Here is a 16,634-nt window from a genome sequence, read left to right as displayed (position 1 = left end):
GCAGCCTGGCGTGTGTCAAATACTCTCAGCTGCCTACAACGTCAGGCAGCACTTCATTACGGGAGCAGGTCTGATGGGTGAGGCTGAAATTATGGAGATGTATGCAAATTTATGCAAATTTACACTCTACTGGGTTTTCAGTAGGGCTTGTTGGCATATTCCATAAGGAAGCAGCTATTTTAAGTTTATTATGTTTTGTTCTAGTCTCTGGAAGACATAATCCCTTCTCAAAGGCCTGGGAATTCATCATTAGGTGCATCAGAGCCCTGACAAAGGGTGATGGGCAGCACATGGTGGTGAGATGTGCCCTGCTGCCTCCCTCCCCTCAGAGAGGCCTCCAGTAACAGGCAGGGCGAGCAGATAGGACACAAAACATGAACCTGGCAGGGAACAAGACCATCTCCGTGACCCTGGTTGCTGCCGTCACTTTGCAAGCAGGGCAGAGCCGGGGCTGGCAGAAGGTCTGTGCTTGGGTGTTTTGTCCATGCACATCTCTGCTGAGGGTGCCCCTCTGGCAGCACTGGGATGAAGAGCAACTTTCCAGGGCAGGAGCATCTGCTGCAGCTGTCAGGCACTTGGTACCAAGTGGAGCAGCCACCAGCACGGTTGAAATGCAGAGGAAGCCATCGGCTGCTGCAGGTGGTGGCTGACACCGGCAAGTTGGGAATAACCATGTCCCACCATCCTGTGGTCCTGCAACAAGTGCATCTCTGTGGAGAGCAGTGACCTAGGGCTGGGTCCCCCAAACTTACCCCACAGCACACAGAGCACTCCAGTGACGTGAACCCAAGGGATAGCCCCCCACTCCAAGCCCTCATCTGGACATTACAAGGCCGGACAACTCCCCACAGCCCAGGGGACAGTGTGTACATGGTGCAACACCATCTGTGATGTTACCATGGTGCTGCAAGAGCAGCCGCAGCGTCAGTTGGCCCTGCAGAGCTGCTGGGCCTCGCTGCCAAGGGGGCATTTGTATCCGTACAGGTGTTTTACTTGCTCCTTGTGAGAGCCTTTTTGTGCTCTTTTTCCCTTTCAAATCACTTCATTGCAAGTGACCGAGTCCCCTCTAGCTCACAAGCCTTTAACTAAACATGACTGATTTTTCCCAGCTGATGCAGCACTGCACGCTGGAGGCTGTTGCACAGAGCAGCCCATCACCCCAGCTCTGCCTTGTGCCAGGAGAGCGCTTGGGGCCATTCCCCCAGGAGCCCCTTGCTGCTCATCCCGGAGTGAAACGCTTCCCTCCTGCTGCTGTTTATTGGACCCCTCGCTCCAGGATCATGAGGCATCTTCATGGCAGCATCTCCCACAATGTATAGAGAAGGTGAGAGGCAAGAGCATCCTGTGGCCATGTGCCGGGGGAGGTAACAACCTTGTGGCAACAGGGACCAGCATGCGAGATGGTGTCAGGATGGCATTTATCCCCTACGAGCAGCTTTGTGACCCACCTGGGCATGCGGGGTTGTCGGTGTGGGCCACGGGCAGGCGTGTGCCCGTGAGGTGGGATGGTGCCAGGGGACAGAGGGACACAGGGGACCCTGCAGCACAGCTCACCGCCCGGTAACACCTCCGTACTGCGGTGTATGGATTTACTGCTGGCGAGGCTTCGTTTTTAAAATGCATTAGCAGCTCGAGGTCACTTACAATAGAGGCTTTAATTAAAGTAGAGATCAATTTTTGTCAGCGTGCTAGCAGAGCACAGTCTGTACTTTTCCTTCAGGAGCCACATTCGCTTGCTCATACAGAAAGCGTCACGGGGAGGGGGGAGCTCTGCAGAAATGTGGCGGCGCCAGAGTCAGTTCGCGATGCCGGGGGCCAACAGCTGCTGCAAAACAGCTGTATCCACAATCACTGCCCTGCGCACCAGCACACGCAGACAGCCCGTGGTGCAGACAGGGTAACACCATGGGTGCATAAAGGTCTCTCCTGGGATTCTGCCTAAGCAAGGAATTTAATTCACAGACACCTTTGGTAAGCAGCGCATTAGATAGGTGGTTTATGTCACTGAGGCTGTGCATGATACAGCCGGGCACCTGGTGGCTTTGTTTTGCTCTTGGTCCTGAGAGTTAAGGGTCCCTGCTGTGACAGACTAATGCAAAATGCATTAGTGTTAAAGGCAAGATCTCAGGAGTCATTGTTTCCCACAGTCTTAAAAGAAAAAGCAACTTGCACAGTATTATTGGACAGAAACTCGTATCATTGTCCCTTCCCTCCACGTGTTACAGCTGCTCACAGAAGTTGTGCAAATCTAGATTCAGACAGTGCAGCAGGCAGCAGTGCTCAAAATACCACTGAGCTTACAAAAAGACTGGGACAAATGCTGTTGTGTTGTTTTTTTTTCTTTTTTTTTTTTTTTTAGCAGGAGGTAGCAGCAGCGAAATGACGGCTTTGGCAGGCGCTGGCCAAGGCTCTGCAGGGTGGCAGTGGCCACCGCCTCCACCAGCATGCAGGGCTCTGCACTGCTCTTCCTCACGGGACCGCAGAGCAGGGACCGCGTAAGCAACTGGAAAGCAGGCCATGCTGCAAAAAATCTGAGGGTTTTATCTATGAGAAACCAACCAATAAAGCTGCATAAACGTGCGTAGTCAGGTGACAAAAAAGTGCTGCAGCTTATTGGGGAGCAGGGAAAAATATTTGCTGCAAGGATGGGGAACCGGCTGATTCCTGAGTTCATGTTCCTCCTCTGGCTGGAGCGCAGCATTGCAGCTCCCGCTTGCTGAGCACGTCCTGCTGTTTTCTGCTCCTGTCCTCAGCTGACCCTGCGGAACGCAGGTCTGAGCATCATTCACCACCGGGACACGCTCTGCCAACGTTTGGCTTTCCCTGGCACCCCACGACAGGCGTGCAGCTGATGTCCACTCTTGTCATCACCCCCCGCCCACAGAAATGCGTTTGGGGGGGGGCTCTGCAAGGGAGCACTGGGATGGTGCTGGCTCTTCCCAAGCGCTGTGCCTTCCCTCCTGCCGCCCTGGTCCTCATGGCCCCCTCCCTGTGACCCAGAGCTGCTCTGGCCCTGTGCTGCCGCTGGGAAAGGGTGGCAGTGGCTGCAGCTCTTGAGTTGTGAGGAGCACAAGGCTGCTGAGGAGGGGTGTAAAGGGAAATGGAGAGGGGAGCCACGTTTAGAGGGGTGCAAGCAGACAGAAGGCAGTTCAGACCTGCTGCAAGGGCTGGGCAGGTGAACAGTAATTTCTGGCACATCCTCCTCGTTCCTGCCTGCTGGAGCTGCTTCGTGCAGAGCAGGTGGGGTGCACACCTGAACATGAGATGCTCCAGTAGCACAGCATGCAAGAATACCATCTCTCTTTTTTTTTCTTTTCCTTTTAAAACAGGCTAAACTCAGGAGCAAGAGAAAGTTTGCAGGTATGACGTGAAACCTTTCACTGTTTCTTTGCTTAACTCTCCTAAGGGTACAGTTCAGTCCCCACAGTCACCTCTTCCCTCAAACACTTCCCTGCTTCTCAGTGCTTTATTTAGGTTACCACTGCCAGCCCTTGCGATTTTTATGTGCTGCTTTCTCCTGAGGATGCCTAATTTGGCACTGTGGAGAACAATGAGGGTGCCTGGACATCAAGCATTTCCATGCTGAGGTCCCCTCCCTGTGATTTGGCTGGGTCAAGCACTTGCCCTGCAAACATGAAGTGAGTGCTTAGACCCCCTCCCAGCAGATCGCAGCCATTCCGGAAGCTGTTTGCTCTCAGCACATCTGTGCTATAGCCAGAGGTGGTGACAGATGGGTTTAGCTCTTGGGTAGCAAGTGACACCAGGATGCATTTCAAAATACACAGCCTTTTGGGGCGAAGATGTGTGCTGGAAGTGATCGACAGGTTCTGGTGAGCTGTACGCCCATCACCCTGGCTTTGGGACCTGGTGTAATGTCTGTGTGAAACAGGCAGAGGGGCAGGCAGGCCAAATTATCCTCGTTCCTTGCATAACTCAAGTCCTCGCTTGTGATACCAGACTGGTAGCCTCCAGGGAAAAGAAAGTGCACTGTCAGAGGAACATTTCATATTGAGTCTTGAATTTTTGCATTTCTGAAAGTTCTCCTGAGGGCTTAGGAAGATTCTTTAGGTAACCAGCATCAGAAGCCTTAAGGGAACAGAAGATTTGCAAAGGGCTGTGGTGGAGGACTTGGGGAGGTATTCTGCTCAGCCAGACTTGAGGGGGAAAAAAAAAAAATAATGTATTCATACCGAGCAATTAATTTATTTTTCTAGAAACGTTCTCCTGCTTAAATTATAACCAGGCCCTGGCATTGCTGAGTGCTATGATTTAATACCCTCATAATTAAAGACTTTGTTGTCATCCGAAGTCCTCACTGCGCAGAGAAAAATCAGCTCAAGAGCAGTAGAAATGTTTTTTAAAAGTCAAAGGCTGATTAGCATGAATACTCGTCAGAAGGCTTCCGGCAGACAGCCCTCAAAGCTCTCGTCAGCCATCACTCCCATCCCCAGGGCAGAGAGCGGGTGCACCTTCCCAAGCCGACCCGTCCCAGCCTGCTGGCCTGCCCAGGAAGGTTTGGTCGAGCAAGGAACAGCCAGGTCCAAAATATCCACCTGGGCCTGCCCCCCACTAAGAGAACCTGGAGTAAGAGGGGCGAGACAAACAGAGGAGGGATCCAGGAGGAGCTGGGCACTCCATAAGGGATGAGGGACACTTAGCCAGGACACACTAGTGAAGATGTTGGCTCTGTTATAGCTACAGAGAGCTCTGCGGTGCTCACTGAGCATGAGGGGAGCTTTAAAAAAACCCTCTATTAGGGGCTGCGCCATTCACACAACAATCCTGCAAATGTTTCTAAGTGCTTCTTTGGGACCACTGCTTTGACAGCAAGTCAAAAGTCTTTATTGTTTCATCATGCTTCAGATGCCTGAATAGATCCTGCAGCCTCCTCACTATGCTTCAGCCACAAGGAAACAGTCAGATAAATAATTTAAAAGCTAATTAATCGGGCAAGTGACTCAATGAAAAGACAACTCTCACACAAACCAAGGGCACAAAATTTCAACACTGTATTCCCTCAAAAGGGCTTCCATTGCTCCTGAACATGCATTTATGTGGAGAGACAGACACTTTTCGTTTGGCATTCAGGTACGGAGCTTCAAAGTATCTTTCAGTTTATGTAACAAAGTTTATGTGAACAAAGTGAATTTACCAGGAAACTAAAGCAAGTGTCCAGTGGTATACTGTTTTCACATGTCAAGACAGACAACTATGAACTTTAAAACCTCCCTCTTCTGCTTTATTGACAGGTAAATTGTTCAAAAATGTTCTCACAATTCAATAATTACAAAGACTTAGACTTACATTAAAAAAGTAAAAACCAGAAAACCCCCAAAGCAGTAGTGTCCAGCTCTAACTGAGCCCCTTTATCAAGAATCTGAGAAAAAGAGCAAGTACTGTCGAACACTTAACGTAACAGGATTAAATGTTGACTAGAACACTCAGTTTAAACTAAAGATAAGTGCACGTCCTATACAGTGTTTCAGAAAAGACCATTAGCCACTGGTATATCATTAGCCCATTTAAACCAAATTTTAAATAAGTGACATCCAACTGTCATAAAATTGGCACAGAAGGCACACTAGTGTGACAATGACAAACTGGATATGCCAGCCACTGAATTAATTACAAGCTTTTAATGAAACATGGTCACAAATCTTTGATTACTAAATGTATAATACATGGAAGCATGAGATTAAATATACACACAAAACATCACCACTGCACGTGGGCCATAGCAAAATATACAGGAGTGTGTTGTGCATTTTTCTACATGATCAATACTTGATTAATAATCATGGGGTCTTCATGCAGGTGAGGATACAATTAATGAGAAAAGCAGCACCCCCAGTTACACATCCTTCATGTTCCACTTTGGTAACCAGTAAAACAGACTGATGCTTTAGTGTGATATAGTCCCTTAGGTCAAGCAGACTTCGAGGGCAACATGTCCACGAGAAGGCTTGCTAGCTAAACAATGTAGTGTGTCCTTACACCAAAAACCCAGGAGAAACAACTTCTCAGAAGGAGACAGGCAGGAACTAGGAGTAAAATTCTTTTTGCAGCAGTAATTACCAATATTTTAAAAGCCCTGACTAATGACTGACTGATGAGGACTAAAAAGCAGGGTATGGGTAAAAGATAACCGGCAGTAGTCCTATGTACAAGACTAAAAAGTTGGTAGAAAGATAGAAATACAGTTATGTAGCTCTATATGTAATGGCTAAATGACTTAAAAGGCCACAAAACTATAACCAACTTTTATTTGACTTCCTGGTGGTTCTATTGATGTTGGAAACAACCTACAGCTTCCTAGCATTCTCCTTAAGATTTAGGAAACAGTTATGGGAAAAAAGGGAAAAGTGTATTCATTTGAGGATGTAACTAGACCTGCTCGCATTTCCTATTTAGAGGTCCAAATTGTGTCTAAAAGGATTTCCTGCTAATGAGACATTACATCATTCTATAGAAAAATAATATTCCCGATATTGTAGCAACATTATCAGTATCTGTATTTCTTTTTCAGCATAAGAATAAGACTATTTACTGGTGGCCTTAAATGCTCCTATGCAATAAAACTGTGTCACAGCTGTGCAGAAAGGAATCAACCGTAACTGAGCAGTGAACAATTCTGCATAAAAAGCTCAAACGCTATTTAGTGAAGAATTTTCTTCATTTCAACAGTTTGTATCTACAATCTGGATATATAATTATTCTTGTACAACACTAGAGATTCAGTGTCAGTCTTGGCACTAGCATCTGAGACAGCCTTGCCCTGCTCGAGTGCTCCACAGCGCAGTGGATGATCGAAGCCAGAACGGTGCGAGCGGTAGCGTTACGCGTCACAGGTTGACTGGTCCAGTCCATCAAGCGTAAGCTGATTCCTATGAGGAGAGTTGGGACTCGGGGGACCGCTTGGATTTGAGCTGTTGGATGGAGTAGAGTGTTTGGTGGAGTCTGAATCAGGCTGTTAACGAGAAAATTAAAAAAAAAAATTTGCTTACTTAAAATAAATTCTTTACACTCAAAAGCTCTCGAAGGCGCTCAAAAATTAGAGTGAGAAACACACACGAAGCAGCGTGTATTAGATTCATTTCACAGCTAAACATTCATGCAAATACTTCCAGTATCATCAAAAGGCTGTGGTGCAGTCCCGAAGGTGAGCTGATATAACAGGAATTATGGCAAAGTACGTGGAAATTGCGACATCTCAGGCTTCTCTCCCTTAGCCGCTGCAAAGCTTTCCTGATGGAACGCATCTATCTGTCCACTGTTGCTCTGGATTTACCAGCCTGCAGTTTTTAAGCAATTTTCACAGCTCAGGAGTAGATTTATCTGCCCATATAAACATGTAAACAATTACAGTCATATCATCTTCAGTCTGGTGAGAAGGAAGGAAACAGGCACGTGAACTGTTTACAAAACAGCAACAGCTTCAAGCGTGTGAAGTGCCTGACAAAAGAGTGAAGGTTGCCAAGTATCGGGCTGGAGATCTGGAAACAGAATTTACTTACTGGAGACGCCCTACATCAATATCTAGTAAAGACAGTCTATCCACAGTTATTTCCCCAGCGTTAGATTGGCTGTTGGATATTTGCCTTGACAGACTGGTCTCGCTTCGACAGGATGGCTGGCAAGTTTCCCACTGTTTTGGTGAGTTACTGCACACATTCCCAGCTAATGAAATACAGCACAGGAAAAACTAGTACCATTGCAGCAAGTTATTTTCAAGAAAGGGACTACATATTTAGGAAATAGAACAAAAAGCAGCATCCTTCAAGAATGCTGTTCGCACGTTTTTGCGTGGCTCAAACAATAATAAGATCATCTGTAACAAGATTATCCTAACAGGATCCAGTTCAGGCTGTGATAAAGCCAAAAGACATGGGAAAAATAGTATAAAGCCAAAAGGTGGTATTAAAGCCTCCTTTTTCAAGTTTCAAACTACTGTTTTTTTAAATTTCAGAAGTTACAAGAAATGGTAAGATCTACCTAAAAAGAAAACATTGTAAAAACCTTAGAATCCACCTCTACTTGTGCCTACAAACAGCAATTATCATTAGAGCATAGAATGTAACGGAGTTTGGGAAGGATGCTGCAGAGTAACTAAGTCAACTGACATAGTCTGTCATCAGCACCTTCGAAAATCAAGACCGTTTCAAAATTACCTGTGTTTAAAGAGCCCCATTCCACATGCTTCCAATGGGTTATTCAAAGTGACCAAGGAAATTAGAGCATGGCTATGATCAGAACACTGGACAAATACTTTGACTGAGGGTCTGTAGTTGGGTACCACAAAGCACTAATAAGATGCAAAGATCCTGATGCAGGAATTTGCCTCCCAGTGATGATTCCTAACACCTTCCTTGCAGAGGCAGTGCTTGAGCAAAGCTTGGAAGAAGCTACACCCACGATAAATCAAGGAAACAAAAATCTTAGATCTTCTCTCCTTAGATTCAGGGGCACCAGTTTAGTACATCCAGGACATTTTCCATTTGGTTGCTACTGGCACATACCTTAACTCTTGCTAAAAGCAGTATAAGTATTTTAAATTATGATTCTTTCTTAAGTTACAAGACAAAAAGTCTTCCTTAAGGCAGCACAGAAAATTACTTAACTAGTTGTATCATTATGCTATTCTACGCTAATAGCCCAGAGAACTTTTTTAGGATCTTTGAGGACATTACATCAATTAGTCATATTTCCCTCGTCTACAAAGCTTAATCCAAGACATAATACTTCTTAAAATATCACCATAAAAATATCTTTTCACAGCTTTGCTTTTGTGCTAGTGTATCTAACTTGCAATCATATATTACAAGCTAGAGAAAACATTTGTGGAAGGACACCTCTCCATAGAGAACACAGTGTTTACAAAGTATTTCCTCAGAAATTTAATTTATTGGAAAAACAATCTATAGCAACAGGATATAATAAGTCTCCATTTAATTAAAAAAAAAGCTACTTTACCTCTTTGTCAAACTCCTGGTCAGGATCGGACATACTTCGGGAAGGCACGGCTCCTCCCGCATCACTGCCGCCTGCAGAGAACGAAGGAAAACAGGCAGGTTTACACCTCTTGTCAAAGCCCTAGATTATAGCTCAGAACTGACAAGCTTGCTTCCAGCCTTACTTGACGAGGGCCACGAAATATAGGTTTTGTTTCTCTGCTGCTGCCGTGCGAGGTTAGCTGTAGACGGACACGGTTTTTCATCCTGCGCAGCAGGTAGGACGCTCTGCAGTCAAAATGATACACCTTGTTAGCCAGTAACAAAAGCTATCCAACTAGGAGTTGTTACTCATGAAAACTTTACTGTGCTTTTGAAGATATTACAACCCAGTGTTGGTAGAAAAACTCTCAACTTACTTGACCACATCCACATATTTTCAGTAACAGACACAAACCCTGAGAAAGACAGAGAAAGAACTAAGCCCCACAGCAGCCACGGGAACCTGTCAGCCAGCAAACCCTCTCTGAAGGGGCAGGGACTGCACCAACAGCTCTGCTTTCCTTCCTCCTCCTGCCGAAAGGACGAATTCATCACCCTCACCTAGGCTGGTGGAGAAGGACAAGAGAAAGCCTGACTAGCAGCTGCAAAATGCAGGGTACAGAACATAAAAGTGTACCTTCGTGCCTTCCTCTTGCGGATTTAACACTAAAACAGCTCAGAAAATGCTGTATTTGTTAAAAGCAAAATAATAAAAAAACCCAATGCTACAAAGCACTGCAACTTACATGCATTTTAGTTACCTGCAAAGCATTAGTTTTTTCCCCCTTGGTTTTGCTCTAGAATTGGCAAGTGCCGCAAGCACACCATTCCAGTTCCTAACAGTTTGTAGCTACTCCTACCCTTGCTAGGGAGGCAGAAGAGGGGCAGGAAGAGGAAGAAAGCAGAGGGGAGCCTTGCAGTGAGGAATGGTCACTCTGGAGAAAGATTTCAGCAGAGTCAGGGCTCATGTCATAGACGTGCTCAAAGCCTGTTGGAGGTGATATCAGAGCAGAATGTTGAGAGGATGAAGGGGAAGGAAATTCGTTCTGTTATTTTAAGAAGACAAACAAGAAAAAGGAAGGAGGAGAGACTGATTATTTGGAAAACTACTAACAAGCTCCTGGCAGTGATACCTATTTCTTTCAGTGTGTCATTTATAAGTCAGCTAGCAGTATTTCCCTGCACAGGATTTAAAAGCATTGCACAACAGGAAGGTTCGCTGTTCTCGAAATGATTAGAAGAACTTGCACAGAGATAATACTTGAACCCTATACAGCTCATCTTCACAGTTTTTCTGAGCAAGAACAAACACAGATTGACCCCACCCTTTAAAATGTATTTTACCAGTGGGAGGTCCATGAGAACCTGCATTCCATCTCCTGGTCCCATATGAGCCACGTGGTTGAAATTTGTTGGGTTAGAAATCATCTTCGACCTTAGCTCAGGGTCTCTAAGCATTTCCCTAAAAGAACAGAGTGATTTTTGCTATTAGCATTCCCAGTCTTTGCATGTCATCATGGATATTAAGTTACATGCCACAATTAAATTCTTACCGCCTCTGCTGTAATCGCTCTTCCTCGGGAACCTTAAATACAAATCTTCTTTTGCTCCTAGTTCGAAGCATTTGCTTCTTGCTATTGTCAGATGTTTCTGGGACACTGAGGGCAGCTCCTGCTGTAATACCACAATGCAATTTTACATACATAGGTACATGTCGACCCAGACGCATCCAATACAAGTTTCATCTCATGCAAAGGTAACGTTGCTTAAAATTACCCAGTTAGCTTCGCATCATCTTCCTGTTTCTCCTCTTGCTCAGTACTCACCTGCAAACTTGTTCTTGAAATATATTAGTCTTGGTGGCTCGCAGTTAAGGAGATTCAGCGTGCCGTCCGTGTTTAATGGTCTGATCTGTTTTGAGGAAGGAGGCAGAGAATTAACTGAAGCCTAGCGTACAGTGTGAAGAAACATCTCATTTGGAATTATCCCAATTAAGTTCTATATTCAAAGAAAATTACTTACCCTTCGCAGGCCAATGGTCTGGACCCATTCCATAGTGTTAACATCAAATACATCAACACCATACTCGCTATACACTGTTACGTATGAAGAATTGCAACCTGCATAGATTAAAAACAAACAGAAAACCCTAATGTGCTTTCAGTAGTCTGGAACTGACATATATTTGAGCAAATTTCAATAGTTACAAGTTTTCTACCATGTGCAAGATGCATTTTAAAACACTTTTTCCCAGCCCCACTTTCAAACAGATATTTTTGTGATAATAGATTTGCTAACAACAACTGCCAGCATCATGGAAAGATTTAAATTTGACCCTTTCAGTATTTTTAAACTTCAAATTATGATTTCATGAAATTGCACAATGACATCTGAAGTTTTCAGATGCATACAAATTTGCTACTTGGGAGGAATTGAGCAGCTAGCTTTTCTACAGACGCAGATTACTTCATTTTGGAAGCGGCAAACTAACTATACATCTGCTGTGTGAAGAGGAAAAGAGAGGGCCACCATCTGTGAGGTGGGTCATGAAGTCATGATGCAAATCTGTTCTCAATTTCCTTCCTCTTTTGCTAACAATTATCTAGCTTTAGATATTCATGTATGGGTTGCTTTCATCAGGTTAACAGAAAAATGTCACAATGCTCAAAGCCCACAACTCACTTTCTCTTTTCATTTTTTTTTTTTCAAAAAAAGGGTAAAAGGTATCAGCAGACAAGTTTATTTTAGGTCAAACGAAAAGCAGAGATCCCTAGAGCTTCATATCAGCATGCTTCTGCTCATATAAAAACTGTGTCCTGACGTAAAGAGCAGTTACTAGAAATTTATGGCATTTAATAGAGAAAATAGCTGCTTCAATAAACAAAAGGAAAATAACCCAGTAGGACACTAAACAAATCACAGAATCTTCTTAGAAGAACTGAAGTAACAGTTGTGGTGCTATTTTTTAAATTTGTTCCCAGAAAGCCTTGGACAGCTCTCAGAAATACGTATCCCAAAAGTGACTTTTGGTCAAGTATTTATTATATGGGGTCACGGTTGATTTGGATGTCCACACCAAGGGAGGCCACTGAGCACCAGACAGAAACACCAACTGCTTCTGCTTGGCCTCTCCTTGCATGAGGGGGGCTGAATCCCCCAGAGAGAAATTCTCCATTGTATCCTAAAACCTCTCCACAACATGGTCCTTCACCACAGCAGAAACTGCAACTGCAACTATTTCCACTGTGATGATCTCCTAATGGGACAGTTAAAAAAAAAAAAAAGCCACTATCACCAGTGACAGCCACCAGGACTGAGGAGGGAGGAGAAGGCTAATGAAAAGAAAAGCAATCCAGTTTCCTTTGGCAGTGGACAAAGTTGCTCTTTCTACAAAAACAGCCCTAAGCCAACGCCACTCAGAGCTGCACATACTAGAATGCTATAAAATAGTTTACAGTAAGAACAGCTTCTAATAATAACAGACAAAACAATTAACTAGCATGCCTGGTTTGCTAAAATGCAAAATAACTATAAAGCTGATAAAGGAAAAGGAAACATTAGCTTTAGCTAATGGCATTTTAAAGTAAATTCACAACCACAGTATTTCCTTGGGCCCTTGCTTTAGACTTCTGTACAGAACTAGGTCAGAGTAAAGTGAGCAAACAATTTCAGTTCAAGACAATTAAAACTAAACAAACTGCTGTTAGGGCCTGGCCTGATCAAACCAACATGCGCCTAACTACTCCGTGTACTATTTAAACAAAAAGCTATTTCTTGCTTTCAATCATTCAAAACACTTTAATTGCTATTTGAGCTCCAAACAGAAATCCCGGTTTTATCATGAACTTTATCATTGACTATGGAATATTGAAAAATGCTCCACATGTGCTTCCATCCTAACTAGCTGATAAACCAATGTGCCTGAAAAGAGCAAAGCAGTTGAAAAATTACCTCCTACCTGCCTATATTATTATTGGAAAGTCTTCCCCTAAAAATAAAACTGATAGGAGAAAAATTGCAACCACTTCTGCCAAAAGCAATGTTTTTACCTCTTATTTTGTTACCTTTATGAACCTTTAGAGTTGCAGTTACATTTCAACTTTCCATTGTAATTTGAGTCCAGGACGCAGAAGATGCCCTACAAACTAGACATTTACGCTCTCTAGGGGAGCAAAAATCTTTACAGAATTTCACAGACCAGTTGTCTTGCACTGTCCTGCCTCCAGGACCACTCTCCATAAAGATTATTTTCCATTCCATTACTTGTTATTCTGTGTCCTGTAACAAGACAGAGCTTCTTTTCTTGCAGCATCCAGGATCTCAGCCCAGGAGATCACCAAGTCCAAAACTACCACCAGGAAGAATTATGTACGCTGTTAAACTCATCAAAACCTAAACTGTAAGTATTGAAAGACAAACCGGAGCAGAATAGAATACAATGCTGATTATTTTTTAGACAAGTAAAGCAGCAACAGGGATATGGCAACAGAAAAACATATACATACTACAGGCAACAGGAGTTGCAGGCCACATTAGTTCCTGCATGCGTGACCTTCGACCTTGCGAATCGACGTATACTCCCATATGGCTGAAGCAAAGCAGGTATTCCTCATTACTGAGCTCCACAGCACAAAGGGCGTCAAAAGACTGCTGTGAGAGGAAGATAAGCGAGGGGTCATTAGGATTTACCAGGCTTATAGATTGTCCATCTCCCTGGATGGTCAACAGAGAGAACCCAGACTGGTAGCCAACACAGAGCTTGTCCTTGAACACTGTCATCCACTGCACAGTTCCTGGAGCCTGAATTTCACTGACTTTTTTGTGGAAAGGTTTAGTTCTGTGAATTTCATAGCAAAAAACCTGTCGTTTGACAGCCACAAACAAACAAGTCGCAGAATTCTTCTTTAGTGTTCCAGTTGTAATCAATTGGCAGCCTTTAGTTTCTGCAAGCTTAATGTCAAAGTTTCCTTCTGACCCATCCAGAGAGGCCCAGGGGTAAAGGTGAACGTGGTGGTTCCGACCGCAGATGAGGATGATGATTTTCTCTTTGGGAGCAAGCTCTATCTGGTACACCTTCTTGCAGTCAGCAGCTCGGACTATCACTGCAAAGGAAACGAGAACTGCCATAAGTTACACAAGAAAACCATCGGGCCTGGAAACGTTGCAGCGTTAGATACCGATGTCTGAAAACAAATCTAAACACAGACAGGTACCAAATAGGAAAGAGCACTTATTACACAAGTTCAGTGCTCTGTTATTAATTGTCAGAACAAATAATGAAACAAAGCATTCCTGTAACTCTCTCTACGGATATAAAGTCTCGCTTCAGCAAGACTTTGCAGGGAGAAGCTGCTTAACATCTGGGATAAATGGAGAAAAAAAATATATAATAATATCTCTACTATCTGTTCACTGCAAGATGGTATATGTTCTGAAACTGGTCCCACCTTCAAGAAAAACATCAGCATCTTCGGTAAATTATGGAGGAAGGTCAAATTAGCAGAACACAAAGAGAAGAAATCCAGAGTATTTAATGCTGAGAACCGAGGATATAAAATGCCGTACTGCTTGCAAATGTCTCAGCCAAATACAAAAGCAGTACAGTAAGTGGATGTTAACCATCTACAGGGAAAAGCAAAAAATGCCGTGTGTGCTGGGGAAAGGGTAAGTAGGAATGGGCCTAAGCTGTAGGAAGAGAAGTTTAGGACAGGCACCAGGAAAAGCCTTCTCACAGTAAAGACTACTTAGGTTACCTGTGGCAGCTGGGGAGTCTTCATTGTTGAAAGGTTTTTTTAAAACTGGGTTAGACAGAGGCAGTTAATGGGGTCAGGTGTAACGTGTTCTGCTTTGGGGAACGTGGGTGTTTCAGCACTTTCAAGAAAGCAGTGAGTATTTCATGGGGTATAAACAGAAGAGACAAAGCAACTCCAAACTAGGAAACATAATTTACCATATGCATAAGCATAATCATATAAAAATATCACTTTCATTTTTTCGTTAGCAGAATGCATTCAAAAGATTTGTGAATGATAATAAAAAAGAAACATTAACTGGAAATTATATGCATTTTTTTCAGTAATAGATGAGTAGCCTGGCCAAGTTACCAAATTCTGTAAACCTGCAAGAAAGACTTCAGCTGTTTAGACCACAAGCCCAAGTGTTTTTGTGGCATTTGCCCAGTTGCACAAAGAGACGACACGTCTGAAGAAATATCCTATGGAACAACCAGCTGTTGGAACTTTGCCACAAACGGATCCTTTTTCTTTCCTAGCTCCAGCTTCAGCCTACAGTTTAGTTTATTTGTCAAGAGCTAAGTAATATTCTGACCAAAGACCTTTGGTATAAACAGCTGGCAGTTAATTAAGACTGAATATTACAACTGCCATAAAATGAAAAAGACATTATGATTTATAAAAATACTAATAACACACAAGAACTGGCCACAGAAAAATGCAAAACCTCTTTTAGCTTAAAACCAAAATTGATAAATCATTTTCACATTTACATATGATATAGTGAGGCAGATAATCGTTCCTTTATGAAATGAACTTTCAAATTAAATGTATAATTTGCTTTTGTGCAAGAAGCTGTACTGGAATGTCTGGAATTACTTGCATCTAAAGTTATGTTTATATCTAAGTACTTAAAGAATAGTGACCACTGGAAGTTTACTCAAAGGAATGGAATTTATTACTGCTAAAAGGAATTTCAAATATCTGCTGTGTCCATGTATAAAGCAGTTTCTCCTGGAACTGGGCATTGGTTTATTCTATGGAAGAGGAAGCAATAACATTTAACTGCTTTATTTTACATTGAAATGGAAGTTTTAGCATGACCGCAATTCAAATTTAAAATAGCCACAAACTAAACTGCATTGAAAAAAGAAATTAAAATTCTTCCTTCAAGTCTAAGTTTAAAGATTTTTTTAAAATTTGAATAACAATGACTAAAAACAGGCAAAGGAGCATTTCAGGAGTGCCCTGGTAATTTTTCCGAAGGAGGAAAAGGGACCCAGGCATCACTGACCTCAACATCCTCAACTCCCAGAAAGTCAAAGACATTTGAAGAACAGAAGCTCAGAGGTTATAAACACAGAATAAAGCATTAGGCATTTTGTTAGAAACAATCCTATCAGATAGGTAAGGCTGTTACCTTCTATACCACAAACAAGTATGGAATTAGAGTGTTGTCTAAACTTATCAGTGCCTCAGGAATTATAAGAAAGTTATGATAAAGCATGGATTTCACAAGCGTATGTTTGGCGCTTTTTAAGTCAGAGAGAAAGAAATAACTAATATTTCCTACGGTAACCTGAAAGAGGATAAATAATAGCAGATAATTGTATTTCAAATCTGCATTGCTTCTTAGAAATATACTACTTAACTTCTAGAAATTCAGTTTACCTCAACTAGTTGTTTCATTTTTTTGTTTGTTTGTTAAGAGTACCTTATGTTGGAAGCAGGTGGCAAAATTAACCAGACTTGTTATTTGCATTTCCATGTTTAAAATTGCATTTTGTATGGATTGACCCAAAACAATCCCCATGTTCATGTGCCAGTAATCCTTTTGGTCTGCACACTTTCCCTACCATACCGAGGCATGTCTCCCATTGTTATTTGTATTTGTGCTCACTATAAAAGGTCA

The 16,634-nt window shown here is 43.1% G+C and overlaps 1 protein-coding gene across 12 annotated transcripts in view; it reads right to left on the bottom strand.

Moving 5' to 3' along the window:
• Positions 1-5,621: 5,621 nt before the first annotated feature.
• CDC42BPB (CDC42 binding protein kinase beta) overlaps positions 5,622-16,634 on the bottom strand; it is a 95,634-nt gene continuing 84,621 nt past the window's right edge. For 5 of the 12 annotated variants that reach the window (XM_065636928.1, XM_065636930.1, XM_065636934.1 and 2 more), the window contains 8 exons: positions 13,496-14,092; positions 11,013-11,110; positions 10,817-10,901; positions 10,544-10,664; positions 10,335-10,452; positions 9,134-9,236; positions 8,971-9,041; positions 5,622-6,967 (listed from right to left, as the gene is read on the bottom strand). In XM_065636928.1, the coding sequence (XP_065493000.1) occupies positions 6,836-6,967; positions 8,971-9,041; positions 9,134-9,236; positions 10,335-10,452; positions 10,544-10,664; positions 10,817-10,901; positions 11,013-11,110; positions 13,496-14,092 (1,325 nt within the window). In that variant the 3' untranslated portion in view covers positions 5,622-6,835. Of the gene's footprint in view, positions 6,968-8,970; positions 9,042-9,133; positions 9,237-9,367; positions 9,407-9,871; positions 9,979-10,334; positions 10,453-10,543; positions 10,665-10,816; positions 10,902-11,012; positions 11,111-13,495; positions 14,093-16,634 lie in introns of those variants that run through there. The other 7 variants (XM_065636929.1, XM_065636933.1, XM_065636935.1 and 4 more) reach the window with 4 other exon arrangements.

The sequence above is a fragment of the Caloenas nicobarica genome, chromosome 5 (genome assembly GCF_036013445.1).
Source record: "Caloenas nicobarica isolate bCalNic1 chromosome 5, bCalNic1.hap1, whole genome shotgun sequence".
Taxonomy (NCBI): domain Eukaryota; kingdom Metazoa; phylum Chordata; class Aves; order Columbiformes; family Columbidae; genus Caloenas; species Caloenas nicobarica.
This window is presented reverse-complemented; position numbering and strand designations above follow the sequence as displayed.